Source organism: Camelus ferus, chromosome 11, assembly GCF_009834535.1.
Source record: "Camelus ferus isolate YT-003-E chromosome 11, BCGSAC_Cfer_1.0, whole genome shotgun sequence".
NCBI lineage: Eukaryota > Metazoa > Chordata > Mammalia > Artiodactyla > Camelidae > Camelus > Camelus ferus.
Window position 1 is genome coordinate 8,391,877 of NC_045706.1, and position 17,212 is coordinate 8,409,088.

At 45.3% G+C, this 17,212-nt stretch overlaps 1 protein-coding gene across 2 annotated transcripts in view; it reads right to left on the minus strand.

The window, feature by feature from the left end:
- The window catches only part of LOC102519002 (putative DMBT1-like protein), a 65,916-nt gene that overhangs the window by 35,797 nt on the left and 12,907 nt on the right, over positions 1–17,212 (minus strand). Inside the window, exons 4-14 of one of the 2 annotated variants that reach the window (XM_032490724.1) lie at positions 16,857–16,902; positions 14,297–14,365; positions 13,723–13,761; positions 11,143–11,196; positions 9,934–9,981; positions 8,663–8,734; positions 7,442–7,510; positions 4,262–4,330; positions 3,926–3,994; positions 924–998; positions 110–427 (exon numbers count right to left, since the gene is read on the minus strand). In XM_032490724.1, the coding sequence (XP_032346615.1) occupies positions 110–427; positions 924–998; positions 3,926–3,994; positions 4,262–4,330; positions 7,442–7,510; positions 8,663–8,672 (610 nt within the window). In that variant the 5' untranslated portion in view covers positions 8,673–8,734; positions 9,934–9,981; positions 11,143–11,196; ... (1 more) ...; positions 14,297–14,365; positions 16,857–16,902. The remainder of the gene's footprint in view (positions 1–109; positions 428–923; positions 999–3,925; positions 3,995–4,261; positions 4,331–7,441; positions 7,511–8,662; positions 8,735–9,933; positions 9,982–11,142; positions 11,197–13,722; positions 13,762–14,296; positions 14,366–16,856; positions 16,903–17,212) is intronic. The other variant, XM_032490725.1, reaches the window with a different exon arrangement.

The following is a 17,212-nucleotide window of genomic DNA, read 5'->3' on the forward strand; positions in this document are numbered from 1 at the left end:
AGTAACATACTGCTTCATTTTCAAGTGTGACTTTTATGCTGTTTTTTGAGAAGGACTTTCTCAGAAAGAGCCAGAGCTGGGCTCTGCCTGGGAACGGAGCGGGGGTTACCTGAACAGATCACGCCGGCATCCTCCTGGTGCCCACAGTTGTGGGCAAACCAGCCGGCGTGGGAACACTCCTCCAGGTGCTGTTCGTCTCCTCTGCAGTGCACGTTGTCAAGGAGGATTTTTCCAGAACCATCCCCAAAGTGGGCCTCGCCCGGGGCTGAAACGGCCCAGCCACACCCCAGCTTTCTGCAAACAACGTTGGCTTCCGGCAGGTCCCAGAGGTCATCACACACCGTCCCCCAGCCTCCCTGGTAGAACAGTTCCACACGGCCTGCGCAGCTCCTATGGCCGTCCACCAGCCGCACGGGCGCCCAGCCTCCTGGGGAGGAGAAGGGGTCATGGGTGACAGCTGTCCCCCCCGGCCTGTTGATGACTGGCTGCCTTCTACCGAGCTTTCCTTATGTCCCATGACTTCGCTGCTCAAACCCTACATGCTGCCAGGAGGACCCCACGCCATTCCCCAGACCCGTGGCTCTCAGACACCTAGAATGTCATCCTTCCCCACACCGTGTCAGACAACTTGCCTGCGGTGGTCTCTTCTCTGCCATCTTCCCTCACTCTTTACCACATGCCCCTGCAGCTGTGAAGGGCTGGGCCTATCCTCCTACACCCTGGTTCTGGGCTGGCGGCCCAAGATTTGCTCTGGCCAACAGAGCCAATAGGATGCGGCAGGAGCGATGGTGCTGGACAGGCTCCATGGGAACTCTGAGACAGTCACGTGGACAAGCCTGGGTAGCCCGCTGGGCGGTGAAGGACATGTGACCTCGTCACCGCTGTCACCTCAGAGGACATAAGACAAGAAGACCCAGCCTTACCTGGAGGAGCAGAAGAAGGTGGGTGTTGAGCCGCTGGTATCACTGGTGATGTGGGAAGTGGGTTCTCGTAGGCTGCTGATGGGTAAAAAGGGAGGACTGTCATTAGGAAATAGTCGGAACATTGGGAGAAGATACACAGCTGCTTCAAGGGGGCACCTGCCTCCTCCCAGGATCCAGCAGGAATAATGCTGATGCAGGCCAGAGACCTCATATCCCCGAGATCCCCGTTTAGGACAGAACACGGTGTGACTGCATCACAAAGCCGTCAGCAAAAGCAAAGATCATGGACAAGTAGCCCCAAGTGCCCTGCCGTTTGAGTTGGCCATCACCTCTCTCTTTGCTACCCTCTCCTCCGGTGTGCAGTAACTTCACCTGAACATGGCAAGGAAAGTCACAGTTTTGGCAGTTCCTCGGGACGGAGGCAGGGAGGAGGGCATCCAATCTGAAGTGCTTGAGGAAACCTTTGAGGGTGAGGGAACTGTTCTATAATCTTGACTGCAGTGTGATTACACAAGTGTGTATAATTACCTAAGTTCATCAGACTGGATCTTAACATCAGTGAATTTTATGGTACATAAACTAAACCTTAATAAAAAATAAGATGAAACCGAACGGCTCTGTTGTACCCCTAAAACTAACATTGTAAATCAACTACACTTCAATAAAAAATAAAATTAAAAAAAATAAGATGAGTCAATGGATGAATAGAAGGATGGTAGATCGACTGATAAATTTATTGAGGAGTCTAGATAGGAGTTCACTGTCAAATTCTTCCAACTTTTCTGCACACTTAAAACATTTTCACAATAAAATGCTGGGGGGTAAAATGTCCCTCAATTTCTATTATAAGACCTGCAGCTCTGTTTCTGGATGACAACCTCTTGCTTTCCATGGCATACGCTTAGTTCAGCTGCCATTTCTCTCCTTGTCCATCACAGAATGTCAAAGGCATAGAATTCTAGGGAGCGTGGACTCCAGTGTGCATGGTCCTGATGACATGGAGACTGAGGGCCAAGGTCATTCAGCTGGAGAGAACAGCCAGGATCAGATCCTTACAGCTCAGGGCCCTTCCCTTCTGCACACAGCCTCCCCTAGGTTAGCAGTCGACCCAAAGAAGGAACCTTTGCTGTATGGCTGCCTGCCAGGCGCCAGGAACCTTCAGGCATTGTCCATTCACAACCTTCCTCAATCCTCTAATTATTCCCAGGTCAATGGAGAGGAACTGAGAGGAAGGGGGGTGGAGAGATGACGTCATGAGGCTGAGGTCACATAACCGAGGGGATTATGTGGCACGTCTGTCTGTTTCTTCTGTTCAGGTGCAAACTCCATGAAAGAAGGGAGGGAAGGGGATTTGATCACTGCTGTGACCCCAGTGCTTATCGGCACAGAGCTGGGACACTGTGGACACTCAGTCAATATCCACTGAGAGAACGGATGAGTGAAAGACCAAAGCTGGGAATCAAACCAGGATCTGACTCTACACCTCATGACCTTTGCAGATCAGGCGAAGTCTAGTGCCGGATGCAGGATGCAATAGGGTCCTACCTGTAGGCGCAACAGCTGTGGAACTGGCACCTGTAACGTGAAGACTGACTGTCTTCACGGGTGAATGTTTACCGGGAAGTCCCACATTTAGGGAGCTGTCGGGGGCAGAAGAAGAAGCAGAGCCCCTGCCCCTGAGGAACTTGGCACTTGCTGGGGATTTGAGACACAAGACCAGACAGCAAATGTTGAGTGTCTCAGGAGAGCTTCGGAAGTCAGTACTCCCCCGGGGGCCTCAGGCGCTGAGGAGCTGCGGGTCAGGATGGGCCTGGAGGAGCCTGAGAGCTTGTCATTCGTGGAGATGTCATTCCAGCCACCAGTGGGACAGAATCAGGAAAGATCGGGGAGCAGTGGGGGCACAGAGTCAACCAGAGGGACACACAGGTTTGGGGAGGTTATCAGGCCCAGATGTGGAGGGCCTGGAATTCCATCGCCCAGAGGTCATAAACTCTAAAGTTCCTGAGGGCCACACGGGTAAGATAAACGAGCGACCTGAGTGGTGGGAGCCGTGTGAACTGAAAAGCTGTTCCATGTCCGGGGGGCAGCTCTCTCCCAGATGCAGCCGGTTAGAAAAGAATCTGCTGCTTTGAGGCTGAACTTCTGCTTGTATTTTTTTCCACAAAGTGTAAACATTTGAATTTTTAGGCCAAATACTGATTTGGCTGAATTCAAGTTCACCTTATATTTTCAAACCAAACAGGACACTTCTGAACTAGGACCCAACCTGTGAGGCATACTCGGCCATCTCCGCAGTCAGGCCGTGGTCGGGCTGATGCACAACTTTGAAGGATCCTCCACAGCATCTTTTTTAAGCCCACACATGATTAGGCTTGGCCTAGGAATGTGAGTTACCACTGATGTGAGTTACTGTAGAACCAGTCTTAAGGTGCCAAAAATGGTACGAGTTTCTTTTCTTTGTAAAGCAGCTGTGCAGTGGCTCCACCAGGATGAAGAAGGAAGGATAAATTTTGCCTGATTGTTTTAGTGGTAAATATAAATTTAAGACTTTTTTTCTCATTAGGAGTTCTATACTAAAAAGTCCCAAAGTAGGTTACAAGCCACAGCCAACTCCCCAGTTACCTGGTGATGGTCTGGATGTACCTGGACCTTAAGCAGTTAGGTTTGTGAGAATATTCTCTTCCCAGCAGCCCAAAGGTAGCTTCGAACACACAGCTCCTCCCCGCCCCCTCCAAAAAGCTAGACGTCACACAGACAGGTAAGTGCCCAAATCTTGGCTGAATCATGTTCTAGTTGGGTGATGCTAGGAAGCTGACCTTCTCTGTGTCTCATCTCATAAAGTAAGGATGCGGGTGTGGGGTGGGAGAACAGTGCGTGCAGGCTGTTGTGAGCATTAACAACATTAAATGAAGCGTTACTTATGGGAGAGCATCTGGTTCCCTCTGATCACACTTTGTTCTCCACAAATGTTAACCCCTTCCCCCATTTTCTCAAGGACTTACCTGCGGGGGGCATGGGTGTGGACTGCAGGGCTGCAGGCTCCCTTGGGGCTACGGTTGCAGATCTGTCACCTGTCAGCAGAGACGAAAAGAGGCATCCCAGTAACTAGGACATCCCCTAATCCCAGCTTCAAAAAGACTAAGGTTTGAAAACAGAGCCAGCCTGAAGGTCAAGGTCAAATCTGAAAGTCACTTCCTGACTCTGCTCCTACAGAGGCAGAGAGTCCTTGCAGGGATACGGTCAACAACGAGTGTGGCGTCAGGCCTGGGAAGGGGCCAGCCCAGAGCTCAGCCCACGGCGCCCTTCCCCAATTCCCCGCAGAACTAATGCCAACTGACCTGCCGGGGTGGGAGCTGTGGGAAGCATCGCCGGCTCTGTGGTGGGCACGGCTGCTGACAACGCTCGACCTGCAGACGTGAAACACAGAGAGGCCGGTTCACCAAGGCACCACCTCCGCACACGGTGGGAGAGTAAACTCACAACCAGCCCAGAGCCGGTGCTGGACCCAGGTCTGTCCTGTTGGGGTTTCGGTCCGCTCCCTTCCAACACTGGCTGTCAGACCACGCTGCGGGTGGAAGTTCCTGCTACTCTGAGGATACGCCCTTGGCTCGGCCACTCCAGCTCTCCAAGTGTTGCCCACTAAACCAACTGTGGATTTTTTCCTCTTTTTAAGAGCAATCTAAATGTGTTTTACCATAGGGACATGCAGTCAATTAAACGGCCAAACGTTCTGGTTTCCAGCTAGATCTTTGGTGGCTTTATCTGGGCTCTGAGTAGCCTAAGCCACGTGAGTCTCCATAGGGCATTAAGGCAGCCCTGTTTTCATCTCATGAACTCGTAAAACGGCAATCAAGTATTGTATTGTTTCCTTTGAAAAAAAAAAAAGCTTTATCCAGGTATAACTGATACACAAAGAACTGCAAATATTTAATGTGTGCAATTTGTTGAGTTTGGACGTGTGCAAACACCTGTGACGTCACCACCACCGCCATTGTGGTAACGGACATCCAACTCCACCCACAGTTTCTTTGTGTCCCTCCTCCCCTCTTTCTTTGGTGAGGACACTTAACATGAGATCTAGCCTCTTAAAATCTGAAGTGCCCAGTATCGGATTGTTAACTGCAGGCACTGTGCTGTTCAGCAGATTTCTAGAACTTGTTCATCCGGTATAACTGAAACTTTATATCAGTTGAACCCCTTCCCATTTCCCCCTCCCCTCAGCCCTGGAAACCACCCTTCTATCCTCTGGTTCTATGAGCTTGACTATTTTAGAGGTCTCATATAAGTGGGATCACGCAGTATTTATCTTGTGTGTCTGGCTTATTTCACATAGAATAATTCCTCTAGGTTCATCCATGTTGTTACAAATGGCAGGGTTTTCTTCGTTTTTTAAAGTCTGAATAATATTCCATTACATGTATATACCACATGTTCTTTATCCAGTCGTTTGTCAATGGACATTTGAGTTGTTTCCCTAACTTGGCTGTTGTAAATACCACTGCAATGAACACTGCAGATACCTCTTCAAGATCCTAATTTTAATTCTTTGGGACGTACAATTAGAAGCTTGACTGCTGAACCATATGGTAGTTCTAGTTTTAATTTTTTTGATAAATCTTCACATTGGTTTCCATAGTGGCTGCACCATTTTATCTTTCCAACAACAGGACACAAGATTCTGATTTCTTCACACTCTCACCAACACTTGTTACCTTTTTTATTACTATTAATTTTAATTTTAATAGATATGAGGTGATATCTCATTGTAGTTTTAATTTGCATTTGCCTGATAATTAATGATATTGAGCATCTTTTCATATACCCTGTTGCCATTTGTATGTCTTCTTTGGAGAGACTGTCTGTTCAAGTCCTTTGTCTATTTATTGGGTTATTTTATTTTATTTCATTTTATTTTATTTTGCTGTTGAGTTGTAGAAGTTCCTTAGTTTGGAAGTTAACCCTTTATTAGGTAGATGGCTTGCAAATATTTTCTCCCATTCCATAGGCTGCATTTTCATTCTGTTATTTGTTCCTTTTGCTGTGCAGAAGCTCTTCAGTTTTGACGTAGTCCCATTTACCTGTTTTTGTTTGTGTTGCCTGTGTTTTTGGTGTCACAAGAAATTATTATCACAAGTAACGTGAAAAAGACTTTCCCCTATGTTTTCTTGTAAGAATTTTACAGTTTCAGGTCTATGTTTAAGTCCTTAATATATTTTGAGTTAATTTTTGTATGTGGTATAAGGCAGGAGTCCAATTTCATTTTTAGGCATGTGGATATTCCATTCTCCTAACACCATTTGTTGAAGAGACTACCCTTTCTCCATTTGTGTGCTGGCACCCTTGTCAAAGGTCATTTGACCATTTACGTGTGGCTTTATTTCTGGGTCCTCTATTCTGTTTCTTTGGTCTACAGGCCTGCTTTTATGCTAGTATCATATTGTTTTAATTATTGTGGCTTTATAATATATTTTGAAATCAGGATGTATGATGCCTCCAGCTTTGTTCTTCTTTCTCAAGACTGCTTTGGCTATTTGGGCCTTTAATGGTACCATAGGAATTTTAGGATTGTTGGTTCTGTTTCTGTAAAAAATGCCACTGGGATTTTGAGGGGGATAGCACTAAACCTGTAGGTTGCTCTGGGTAGTGTGGACATTTTAACAGTATCAAGTCTTCCAAACCATGGACATGGGATGTCTAATTCATTTGCACCTAATTTGACTTCTTTCAACAGTGTTTTGTAGTTTTCAACATACAAGTCTTTCACCAACCTCGTTAAGTTTACTCCTAAGTTTTTTATTTCTTCTGACGCTATTGTAAATGGGATTTTTAAAAAATGACCTGTTTGGTATTTTTTTGTTAGTGTAAAGAAATGCAACTGATTTTTGTACACTGATTTTGTGTCCTGCGACTTTACTGAATTTGCTTTTTAGTTCTAGCATTTCCCCCCTACCCCGGGTGGTGTGTTCAGGGTTTTCTACATAAAGGACCATGTAATCTGCAAACAGGCAATTTTACATCCTCCTTTCCCATTTGGATTGCTTTTGTCTTTTCCTTCCTGCCTATTTTCTCTGGCAAGGATTTCCAGTATTATGTTGAATAGAACTGGCAAGAGTGAGCATCCTTGCTTGTTCCTGGTCTTAGAGAACAAGCCTTCAAATTCTCACCACTGAGTATGATGCTAGCTGTGGGCTTGTCATATACAGCCTTAATTACATTGAGGTACATTCCCTCAATACCTAGTTGGAGTGTTTTTATCATGAAAGGATGTTGAATTTTGTCAATTGCTTTTTCTGCATCTATTCAGATGATCGCATGATGCTTTATCTTTAATTTTATCAACCTGGTATATCACATTCATTGATTTGCATACTGGTGAACCAGCCTTGCATCCCAAGGAAAAATTCCACTAGATTATGGTATATGGCTACTGTGGAGTGTACTTAACTCTGTATGTGGCACATAGAAGATGCTCAGAAAACACTAAGCACAACACTGGCCAAGTCACAGAGAGGCATTACCTGCTGGCCTGAGTGTGGAGTGAAGGTTAGGAGGACCTGTTGTGGGTACAGTAGCTGACAGTCCATCACCTGTAAACAGGTACAAACAGGAACGTTGCTTGTGATCAGGAGCCTCCCAACCCCATGGAGGAAAGGAAAATGTTTGCAACGAGAACATTCTGAAAAGTCAGACTCAGCTATAACATCTGGTCTCCCATTGGTTTCCCCTGACAAAGTTTTAGGCAGGGAAGACCTCCCCTCCCACTATCTTTTGTCATTTTGTCTCTAAGATGAGGTTTTGGAATGCTCCCTGTGGTCCGGAGATTTGAGCTCACTGAATGCCCATGAGTCCATCCTGTGATCTCTCTGCTGCCATCTCTTCTTTCCCTTTTAGGAAACAACCAGCTTTTGCAATCTTGGAGATGTGGACTTTTCAGGCTCTCCCTAGTCATTTGGCAAATTTACCTAGACTATGTGTTACCTAACAACGCAAGACATATGCAGCATCCCTGAGCAGCTCTCGGTCCTCATTTGCCTCCTAAAATATCAATCCAAGCAAATGATCTCTCTGCCGTCTCATTCTGGGGTCAGGTGAACCAAAGCAGTGTTAAAAATGTCAAAAAGCCATTAACCCTGCAAACTGGACTTTTAGTGTAGAGAACTGATTTGTGGTTTAGTTTTTCAGTTGGTGCTGACAGAGTTGGCCGTAACTTTCAATGATGACCTGCCTGAGCCGTGGCTGCTGCGGGGGCGGGGTGGGGTGGATGGGGATTCAGGTGTGGGAGGACTGGTGCCCACACAGGTGTCCCGGCACTGGGAGCGCCGCGGCCTCCTCATCCTCGTAGGCTCTGTGAACATCAACTTGAGGGAGCCCACCCCACTACCAGCTACCTGATGGGTGTACAAATACACTGCTTTTTATAATGCTTTCAAACTCTTTGAATCCTTTTCAGATTGATGAATTAACAACAGATTGAACTCCTGAATCAGTGGGATACAATCTGGATTTCTAGAAGTAACACCAACAGGGAAAGAAACACTCAAAATCTTAGCTGATGAATGAGCATCTCATGTTGAGAAATGTCCTGCCCTCTTCTATTCTTATCAGCAGTCCTTGCACAGCAAAGAGGAACTGGGTATCTACTATCCCTTAAATATCCTTACAACAGTACAGACTGAGAAAGTGTCTTCTAGAGGGTGACTGGAACCGAAAGCAAATGTAGGAAGCAGGGAGGATCTTACCTGTGGGCATGTACACTGAGGAAGTGGCTTCTGACCCTGGGGCAGGAGTGGGGGCCGGAGGGTCGTCAGCACCTGAGGGTGAAAGATATCAGCAGACTTCTTATAATAAGGCTTATGGTACAAGGCTTATTCAATAAACTGCTTAACAACTGGTGGGAACAGGGGCTGACGTTTCCTGAAGGGGCATACAAGCAGCAACTTCCTGAGAGAGGACAGCCCCTCACCTGCAGAGATGACGCCGGCGTCCTCTAGGTGCCTGCAGTCGTGCCCAGCCTCACCCCTGTGCCCGCACTGCCCCAGGTGGCTCTCGCTACCCGCACACTGCACATCGTCCAGCACTATCTTCCCAGAGCCTGTACCAAAGTGGGCCGCCAGGGGGGCTGCCACGGCCTGGCCACACTGCAGCTGGCGGCACACAACACTGGCCTCGGCCAGGTCCCAGAGGTCATCACACACAGTCCCCCACGTGCCCTGGACGAGCACCTCCATGCGGCCTGAGCACTGTCCCGGGCCATCCACCAGCCTCACGGCCACCCAGCCTCCTGGCAAGGCACAAGAAGAGAAATGGGGGACTGGCCTTCCCATCTTTGGAAGGTTTCCTTCATCTTTTTAAGTCCTTCATTGGTTATATCCCCATTTTACGAACATACAAGATCACACAGGCTTCATGTCCCCACACAGTGAGAACAGGCAGAATAATCTTCAGTTTCAAGTCTCTTCAGTGAGACTTTATCTCCCCTTCCAAAAGGTGAAACTCTTTCAGGAACTCCCAGAATTCCTAGGTTCTCCTAACAAGCAGCTCTGTTATTCCCCTACCATGGACAGGGACAGAAACACGAGATGTCAGTATCTCTAATGAAACAAGAAACCAGACCATCCATAGGCAGATCACAGCTGAACAGGCCCCATGTCATCCAGAACCATATGAGTCTTAGAGCAACTAGCTCTCTTTGGTCCCATAAGTCTTAATGCCTTTACTATGTAAAGGAGACTGAGGACCAGAACTAGCATCTGCTGCTTGGGGGTTTAGTGCCACTAGCTTAACCGTTTCTCTTACTCTTTACAGCAACCCCATGGGGTAGGGGATGGGTTCCCATTTTACAGATGAAGAAACTGAGACTCAGAAAGGTCAAGAAAATCACTCTGAATCCCACAGCTTGTGACTGGGCTATCTCCCACTTAACTCTGCCTATGGTTTCCCTCCAACCTGGAGAAAGGCCCCTCTCCACGCTCCCCATTAGCCTTTAATTTCTCAGGAACTGCTCCCATACCTGCAAGTGGATGTGCCAAGCCGTCAGGGGCTGCGGCCAGAGAAGGCTCTGAGAAGGAACAACAAAGCTAGGTCACCATCTATCCGTAAAGTGAAAAGAATAAAGTAGATGCGCTGCTGGAAGGACTCGTTAAAAGACCCTACTGACGCCTTTTGTTTTCTTTTGATTCATCTGAGTCAGTTATTATCACCATCAAACAAGACTGTTTAATTTTTCCCTCCTCTATTATATGTTCATGGAAAACATATCCTTAAATCTTTGGCTCAGTAGAAGTAAAGCTTTAAAAAATAGAAGGCAAATTTAAGAACATCGTATTTAAGAAAACCTAAAGGAAATGAAGGCAGTCTTTACAAATTAGTAACACTGTATGCTATCATTCATTCAAAATGATGTATTCAACGCAAAGGAAGTGCCTGCATTTTAAAGGCTTTATAGCTCAGTCAGAGGCTAGAATGAGTGCTACAACTAACTGTGAATGGAAGTGGATGATGAGGGACAGTCAACAGAGAGGATGCAAATACAGAGGCTACGTCTCCTATGGAGACCAGAGGATGCTACCTGGAGAAGTGGAGCAGTAAGCTGCGGCAGGACTTCAGCAGGTGGAGGAGGAGGGGAGAGCTCGTTTCAGGCACGGGTACTGGATGATAGCCACTTTGAATTTACACACGCAAGGAGATAAGGGTCTAAGTATTTTAATCGGATTAGAATATCATGGTGGCATATGCATTAATCCCAAACACCTGGATTTCACATTTTCCTTACTCATATTAGGCAGGAAACTTCCCAACAGATGGTACGTGAAGAAAAGGGGATTTGGGTCAAGTGTATTTTATAAGCGTGGCATCCCATGACTTCCCGTAGGGATTTCATAGAGTTAAGTGAATATTAAGGCTCCTAGACATCCTGTAGTAAAGAAACTTGTTTAATTTATTTAATGTAATGTTTCCTAAATTCGTGGGACACAGAATCTGTGCGTGTGATTCATCTTAACACCTCACTGAACAAGTGGTTCTGGGAGAACAGTCTGAGAAACATCTTTATCTGACTACCTCAAAGATCCTGATAGGAGCTGGAAACTCCTAGCAATGTTTGTTATTAAATTCCCATTTTTGTTCTTATTTCTAGAAATATGAAGTAACTTGTAAACTTGGATAAATACATAGAATATATGGTTTCGATGTAAACTCAAAAAAGCTGCATTTTTCATACCTATTGGTGTTTGTTCTTCCTCAGAGGTGATGGGTGCAATTGTTAGTTCAGCAGCTGCAGTGAAAAGAAAACAGCCATTAGTGATTAATGTACGAAACATATCAATAGAAACACTAAAGCTGAGTGGCGGGAGTGCTGCCTGCCCTCCAGACCCATCCCTGGTATCTCTCTGTGAATTACAAGAAGTCAGTTCTAAAGGGCTTAGTGCATTTCCAGCCTAAAGATGCGATTGCTCTAGCCTTGGGTCTAACTCATATTCCACCACATTTTATGTACAGATGAACATCAGTTTCCTGATCTATTAAATTAGAAATGAGATCTGATAACAGATAGGATGAGGTTTATAAACTAAGAAGTAAATAAATTTAAAAAGTTATGATAATATTTCCAATTCAATAAATATTTGATTATTTTGGGAAAAATTAACTCACTAGCGACAAAAATACTGAAATAGAAAAACTTAAAAATAACTTTTACAATAATATCAAAAATCATGGAATTCTTATGGACAAGTCTGATAAGTATGTGTAAAATCTGTACATGGAAAAATGCAAAATATTGATGAGATTAAAATAAAGACCTATGTAAATGAAGTGATACACTGTGTTGATGAATCAGGAGACTCAATCCTGTTAAGATGCTGATTTTCCCCAAATTTATAGACTCAATCCAAATTAAAAATCCTAGCAGACTTTTTTTGGTAGAAATTGACAAGTTGATTCTAAAATTTTATATCTCTGAAAGCAAAAAACCTAGGTTAGCCAACACGATTTTGTAAAAGAAGGAAAAAGAACAAAGTTGGAGCAATCACATTACCTGATTTCAAGACTTACTCTAAAAGCTACAGTAATCAAGACAACGTGTTATAGGCATAATAACAGCCTTATAAATCAGTGGAACAAAAGAAGGACTTTAGAAATAGACCATGTATTAATGGCCATTCTGTTTCTGACAAAAGTGTCAGAGTATTTCAGTGAAGTTAAAAAGGTCTTTTCAACAAACGGCATTGGCATGATTAGATGTTCATATGAAAAAAAAATCCTTTGAATCATACCTTAACCATGATAAAAACAATCGACAAAAATGGATCACAGAGCTAAATGAAAAACCTGAAACTATGAAACTTCTAGAGCAAAACAGGAGAAAATCTGTGAGACCTTTGGTTAAATGAAGATTTCTTAGATAAAACACAGAAGCACAATTCATTTAAGAAAACACTTTGGTAAATTGGACTCATTAAAATTTAAATTTTCTGTTCTTCAAAAAATACTAAGAAAATGAAAAGCTAGGTCATAGACTGAGAAAAAAATATTTTCAAAACATGTATCTGAGAAAATATTTGTTCCCAGAATATATAAAGATTCATCTTAGAACACAATTAAGACAAACAACTCAGTTTATAAAAAAAAAAAAGAAGAATAAAATGAAAGAATAAAAGATCTGAACGGATACTTCACCAAAGAAAAGATCCAAATAAGCACATGAAAATGTCCTCAGTATCTTTAATCACTAAGGAAAGGCAAATTAAAACTACAGAGACATCACTACCTCATTATAGTGGAGAGACTATAATGACCAAACAAAACCCAGGAAATCCAAACTGTTGACAAGGACATGGAGCAACTGTAACTCTTAAGTGTTGCTGATGGGCATGACTAATGGTACAGTTACTTTGGAAAATAGTTTGCAACTTGCATGTGAATGTCTTTAGCAGCTTAATTAACAACAGTAAGAAACTGAAATAATATCCATGAAATGGTAAGTGAATAAATAGATTCTGGTACATCCCTGCAGTGGAACACTACTCAGCAATAAAAAAAAAAAGACAGATGTGTTGGGGGGAGGGTATAGCTCAGTGGTAGAGCATGTGCCTAGCATGCATGAGGTTCTGGGTTTGATCCCCAGTATCTCCGTTAAATAAACAAACAAACAAACCAACCTAATTACCTCCGTCCCGCCCCCCCCCCAAAAGGATGGATGTCTGATACATGGAACTAAATGGATGAGTCTCAAAAGCATTATGCTAAGAAAGGAAATCTAACACAAAATGCTGCATATTGTTTTAATACATTATACAATATTCTGGAAAAGGCAAACCTATAGGAACAGAAGTCGTATCTGTGGTTGCCAGGATCTGGGGTCAAGAGGGGGAATCGACTACAAAGGAGCACAAGAGAACTCTTTAGAGTGACAGAAATGTTCTATATCTTAATGGTGGTAATGGTTACAGTTGTGTAACCATTTATCAAATTTCTTTGAACTACATGATGATTTTTACTGTAGATAAATAAAGCTCCTGAATGTGACCCTGCTGCCCCCCAAATGCCTTGCCCCTCTTCAAACCCTCCAGCAACTCCAGGTTCTTTATACGGGGGCTCAGCAGTACAAAAATAAGTCACTGAAGAATGGGGCTAAAGTTTTAAGAACCGTAGTATTCACTGTGGGTGCTGATTATCTTGGATGACCGCACGGAGGACACTCTATAACCTAGTGACGTGACCATCCGTGCACCTCCCATCTGCACCATCTGGATGGTGAGGCTTTGTATCTACAGGACTAGTGATGAAATCGCTGCCCCACCTGATATGACGGTCGGTAACTTGTCATCTTCGGCTGAGACTGAAAAAATAAAAATACTTGTTAGAAATTGGCTTCTTTAGTTTGCTCCCATGTGAAACACCAACACTTCCTTCTGAGGAGCAATATTAGTACAAAGAGGGGCTGCTGTTGTTTTCCAGAGGGATGCTTGTCTCGTGAGCAGAGGGATCTGCCTCCACCATGCACTCTGCACTGTCTAGCAGGACTGTTCTTAACCAAGACCAAAGCTGCCCCAGCAGGGGTCAAACAGCCTGTCCACACATGCACTGCCTGCGTGTTCATTTACTGATTCAAAGAACTTTCCCTGGGTGCCTGTAATGTGCCCAGCACTGCGGGAGGTGCTAGAGATACAGTGAAGAGAAACACAGATAAAACCCTTGTCTTCTGGAGCTAAGAATCTGGCTCTGAAGGTGATACTGGGCATCACATTGTCCCTAGATCCCTGCGTAGTGAATTCTCCCCGGCCCTGAGCAGCAACTCATCCTTCCAATGGGCTAAAATGCTGTTAAATGGCGCATACGATGTATCACACCCATCTTCCATTGTTTTAACTCACAGCTCAATGACGTACCCGATGACGTGGCTGGGTGGCTAACATCTTCCGGGTGGGTGGAAGTTGAAAGAGCTGATGGGGAAAACACAGTATCAGGGAAGCGACTCTGATATTCAATACTGAGGGAAGAGGACTTGTTTCACCTGTTTCACATTTCCACGAGAAGAAGTTCAGGTAGCTTTATACAAGTTCATTCAACATAAACATTTAAAAAGGAACCAGCGGCCTTGAAAACATTATGCCAGACACAAAAGGCCACATGTGGTATGATTCCATTTACATGAAATGTCCAGAATAGGTACATTTATAGAGCCAGAGAGCAAGCTGGTGACTGCCAGTCGCTGGGGGAGACAAAATGACTATTAGCAAAGCACAGAGATGCTGCACCTCTTCCCGAGCGGCACAGCCAAGGAGCAAACCCCTGCCCCGGAATGGGGCTGCCCCATGGGCCTGCCGCGAGGCCCGGACACCCACGGCCCGTGTCTGTGCCTCTGCTGAGCACTTTACTCTAACTCACTGATTGAATCCTCATGCCAGCTCCTTGAAATACATAGCTATCAGCCCAGTTTTCAGATAAAGAAACTGAAGCACAGAGAGGTAAAGACACCCAGTGGGGGTCACACAGGGGAAAAAAACAGAAGGTAGGAGGGAGGGGCTCTCAATCCAGCAGACCAGAAACTGGCCCCAAGCACTGTCCTGTCCAGTGCATGGGACACGCCGCTCAGGTTTCAGAAGGATCCTTAAGTCACTTAGACATGAGATCTAAGAATTGAATGTGTTCCCTCTCTTTTTTCTGACCATTTGGAAGTGGACACACATGTGCAAACTGGGATCAGCGGAGCAGTATTCATTTATTCAAGCACTTACATATTTCCTTCTTTTATGATCATTGAACGCCCACCAGACAGCTGACATTGTTCTCAACACACAGACACTGTGTGTGTGTGTGTGTGTGTGTGTGTGTGTGTGTGTATGTGTGTTTGGATTAGTGGAGTTGGGGACAATGTCAAAGATGAGAAAGATATGGGTTCTCCTCCAAGAAGCTGACGATGTCATAGAGAAACAAGCAGCCACACACACAATGTACCGGAAAGGAAAGGAACCAAACATGAGGACACGGAGAGATCCTGGCACCTAGAGAGGGAATAGCTGTCACCAACTTGGGCTGGGAGGGCTGGGCGAGGCACTCTGGGGGCTGAGGCTGGTGCTTTAATGGGTGCCCTACAGGCCACGGGACATGGGGTTTAGGAGAAGTCAGTGCAGGAGGAAGGAAATAAACTCAGGCCAGGCTCAGAGATTAGCTCAGCTTTTCACTCCCAGCTTCCCTCATCTCAGGACATGGATCCTGTTTCTGAACAGGCCACACGTCGAGTCATCTTTTCAGCAGTTAACAAGATTTTGATGCGGTTTAGAGAGAGGAAATAGTTCAGAGAATAAGCTCCAGGCCTCTGAAGTCAGATTTCTTGTGTTTTCCTTCCACTGACCTTGGGGACACGATTTAACCTATCTGAGTATGAGTTTCCCTGTTCAGAAAGTGGGGGTTATCGAAGTTTCCTCATCTGGCTGTTGGGAGGATGAGATAAGAAAATCCACGGAGGCAGTCGGGACTGACAGGGAGAAAGGCAGTGCCGTCCACCAGAAACAGAGCATGAGCCTCGGCGGTCACTTAAGTATTTCTGGTAGCTACGTTTGAAAAGGTAGAAAGAAACAGGTGAAATTAATTTCAGTAGTAGATCTTATTTAATCCACTATCTCCAATAATATTATCAACATGTACTCAATACAAATAATGTTAATGAAGCAATTTTCCATTCTTCCTATGGGACCAAGTCTTTGAAAGATCTGGGGTGTATCGGACACACACAGCAGGTCTGCTGAGCCACACGGACACGCAGGTGGTGTGAGGGCTCACTGAGGGCGTCACCAGTGCTGTCAGAACACGGATCATACGCTGGGACAGCTGAAAAGTCAGGCTTTACAGGCGATGGAGTGAGGACGACACTGACCAGCACAAGGACAAGACACAATGGCCCGTAACGGTGACTACTGCTCACCACCAACCACTAGGAAGAGGCGACCCTTCCTCCTGGGACTCAGGAAAATAATGAAATCTTTCCACGGTCGGCACCCCCAAGACATCAGGCCAGATGCTCTGATTTATTTCTTAAATTCAAAAGACAGGAGGTGACTCTTTAGTAATCTCCCCTTCTCTCTTTCTCAAGCGCGCGCATACACACACACACACACACACACGCAGACAGACACACAATTCTACCTCTTTTCCTCCTGCTCTCTGCATTTGGGAAGATGTGAAGTGCGGAATCTTGCTTTGTGATGTTCTCTGACAGTAAAACGACAGATCATCACACAGAAAGTGGAGCTGCACGGTATGAACTCCAGACCCTCACAGGCTTCTCTTGAGCCTGTCTCAGAGGGAACATCAGAAGTGTCCAGTGATGGTGGCACAGCCACCAACTACCACGACAGTGCAATGCAGGAGCTGCGATAAATTGGGTAATTGTGGTGGGGGTCCCAGGAAGGGGTCCCGGAAAGGGGGTCCTACCTGATGACGTTAGAGGCAGTCAGCAGAGTCGAGGCGGCAGGCAGAACTGTGATAAAGAAACACTGGTTAATGGTAAGTAACTGCTCCCAGTGATGGGAGACGAGGTGTGGCCAGCCAGGGGCCCCCTGTGAGCTCACAAGATGTAATCTGCCTCCACTCTGGAGTGACCTCTGCGAGGTGACAGACACACTAGCTCATCTCTGAGTCACTGATTCTAGGGCCTGTCAGACCCAGCCATCCCTGTCCTCTCTCTCCCAGACTCGATGTCCACCTGCAGGTGTCTGGTGTTTGCTGACACTAATTACATGTTTTGAGTCTTAATAAATATTCTCTGTTAAGAGTTGACTTGGTGGTCT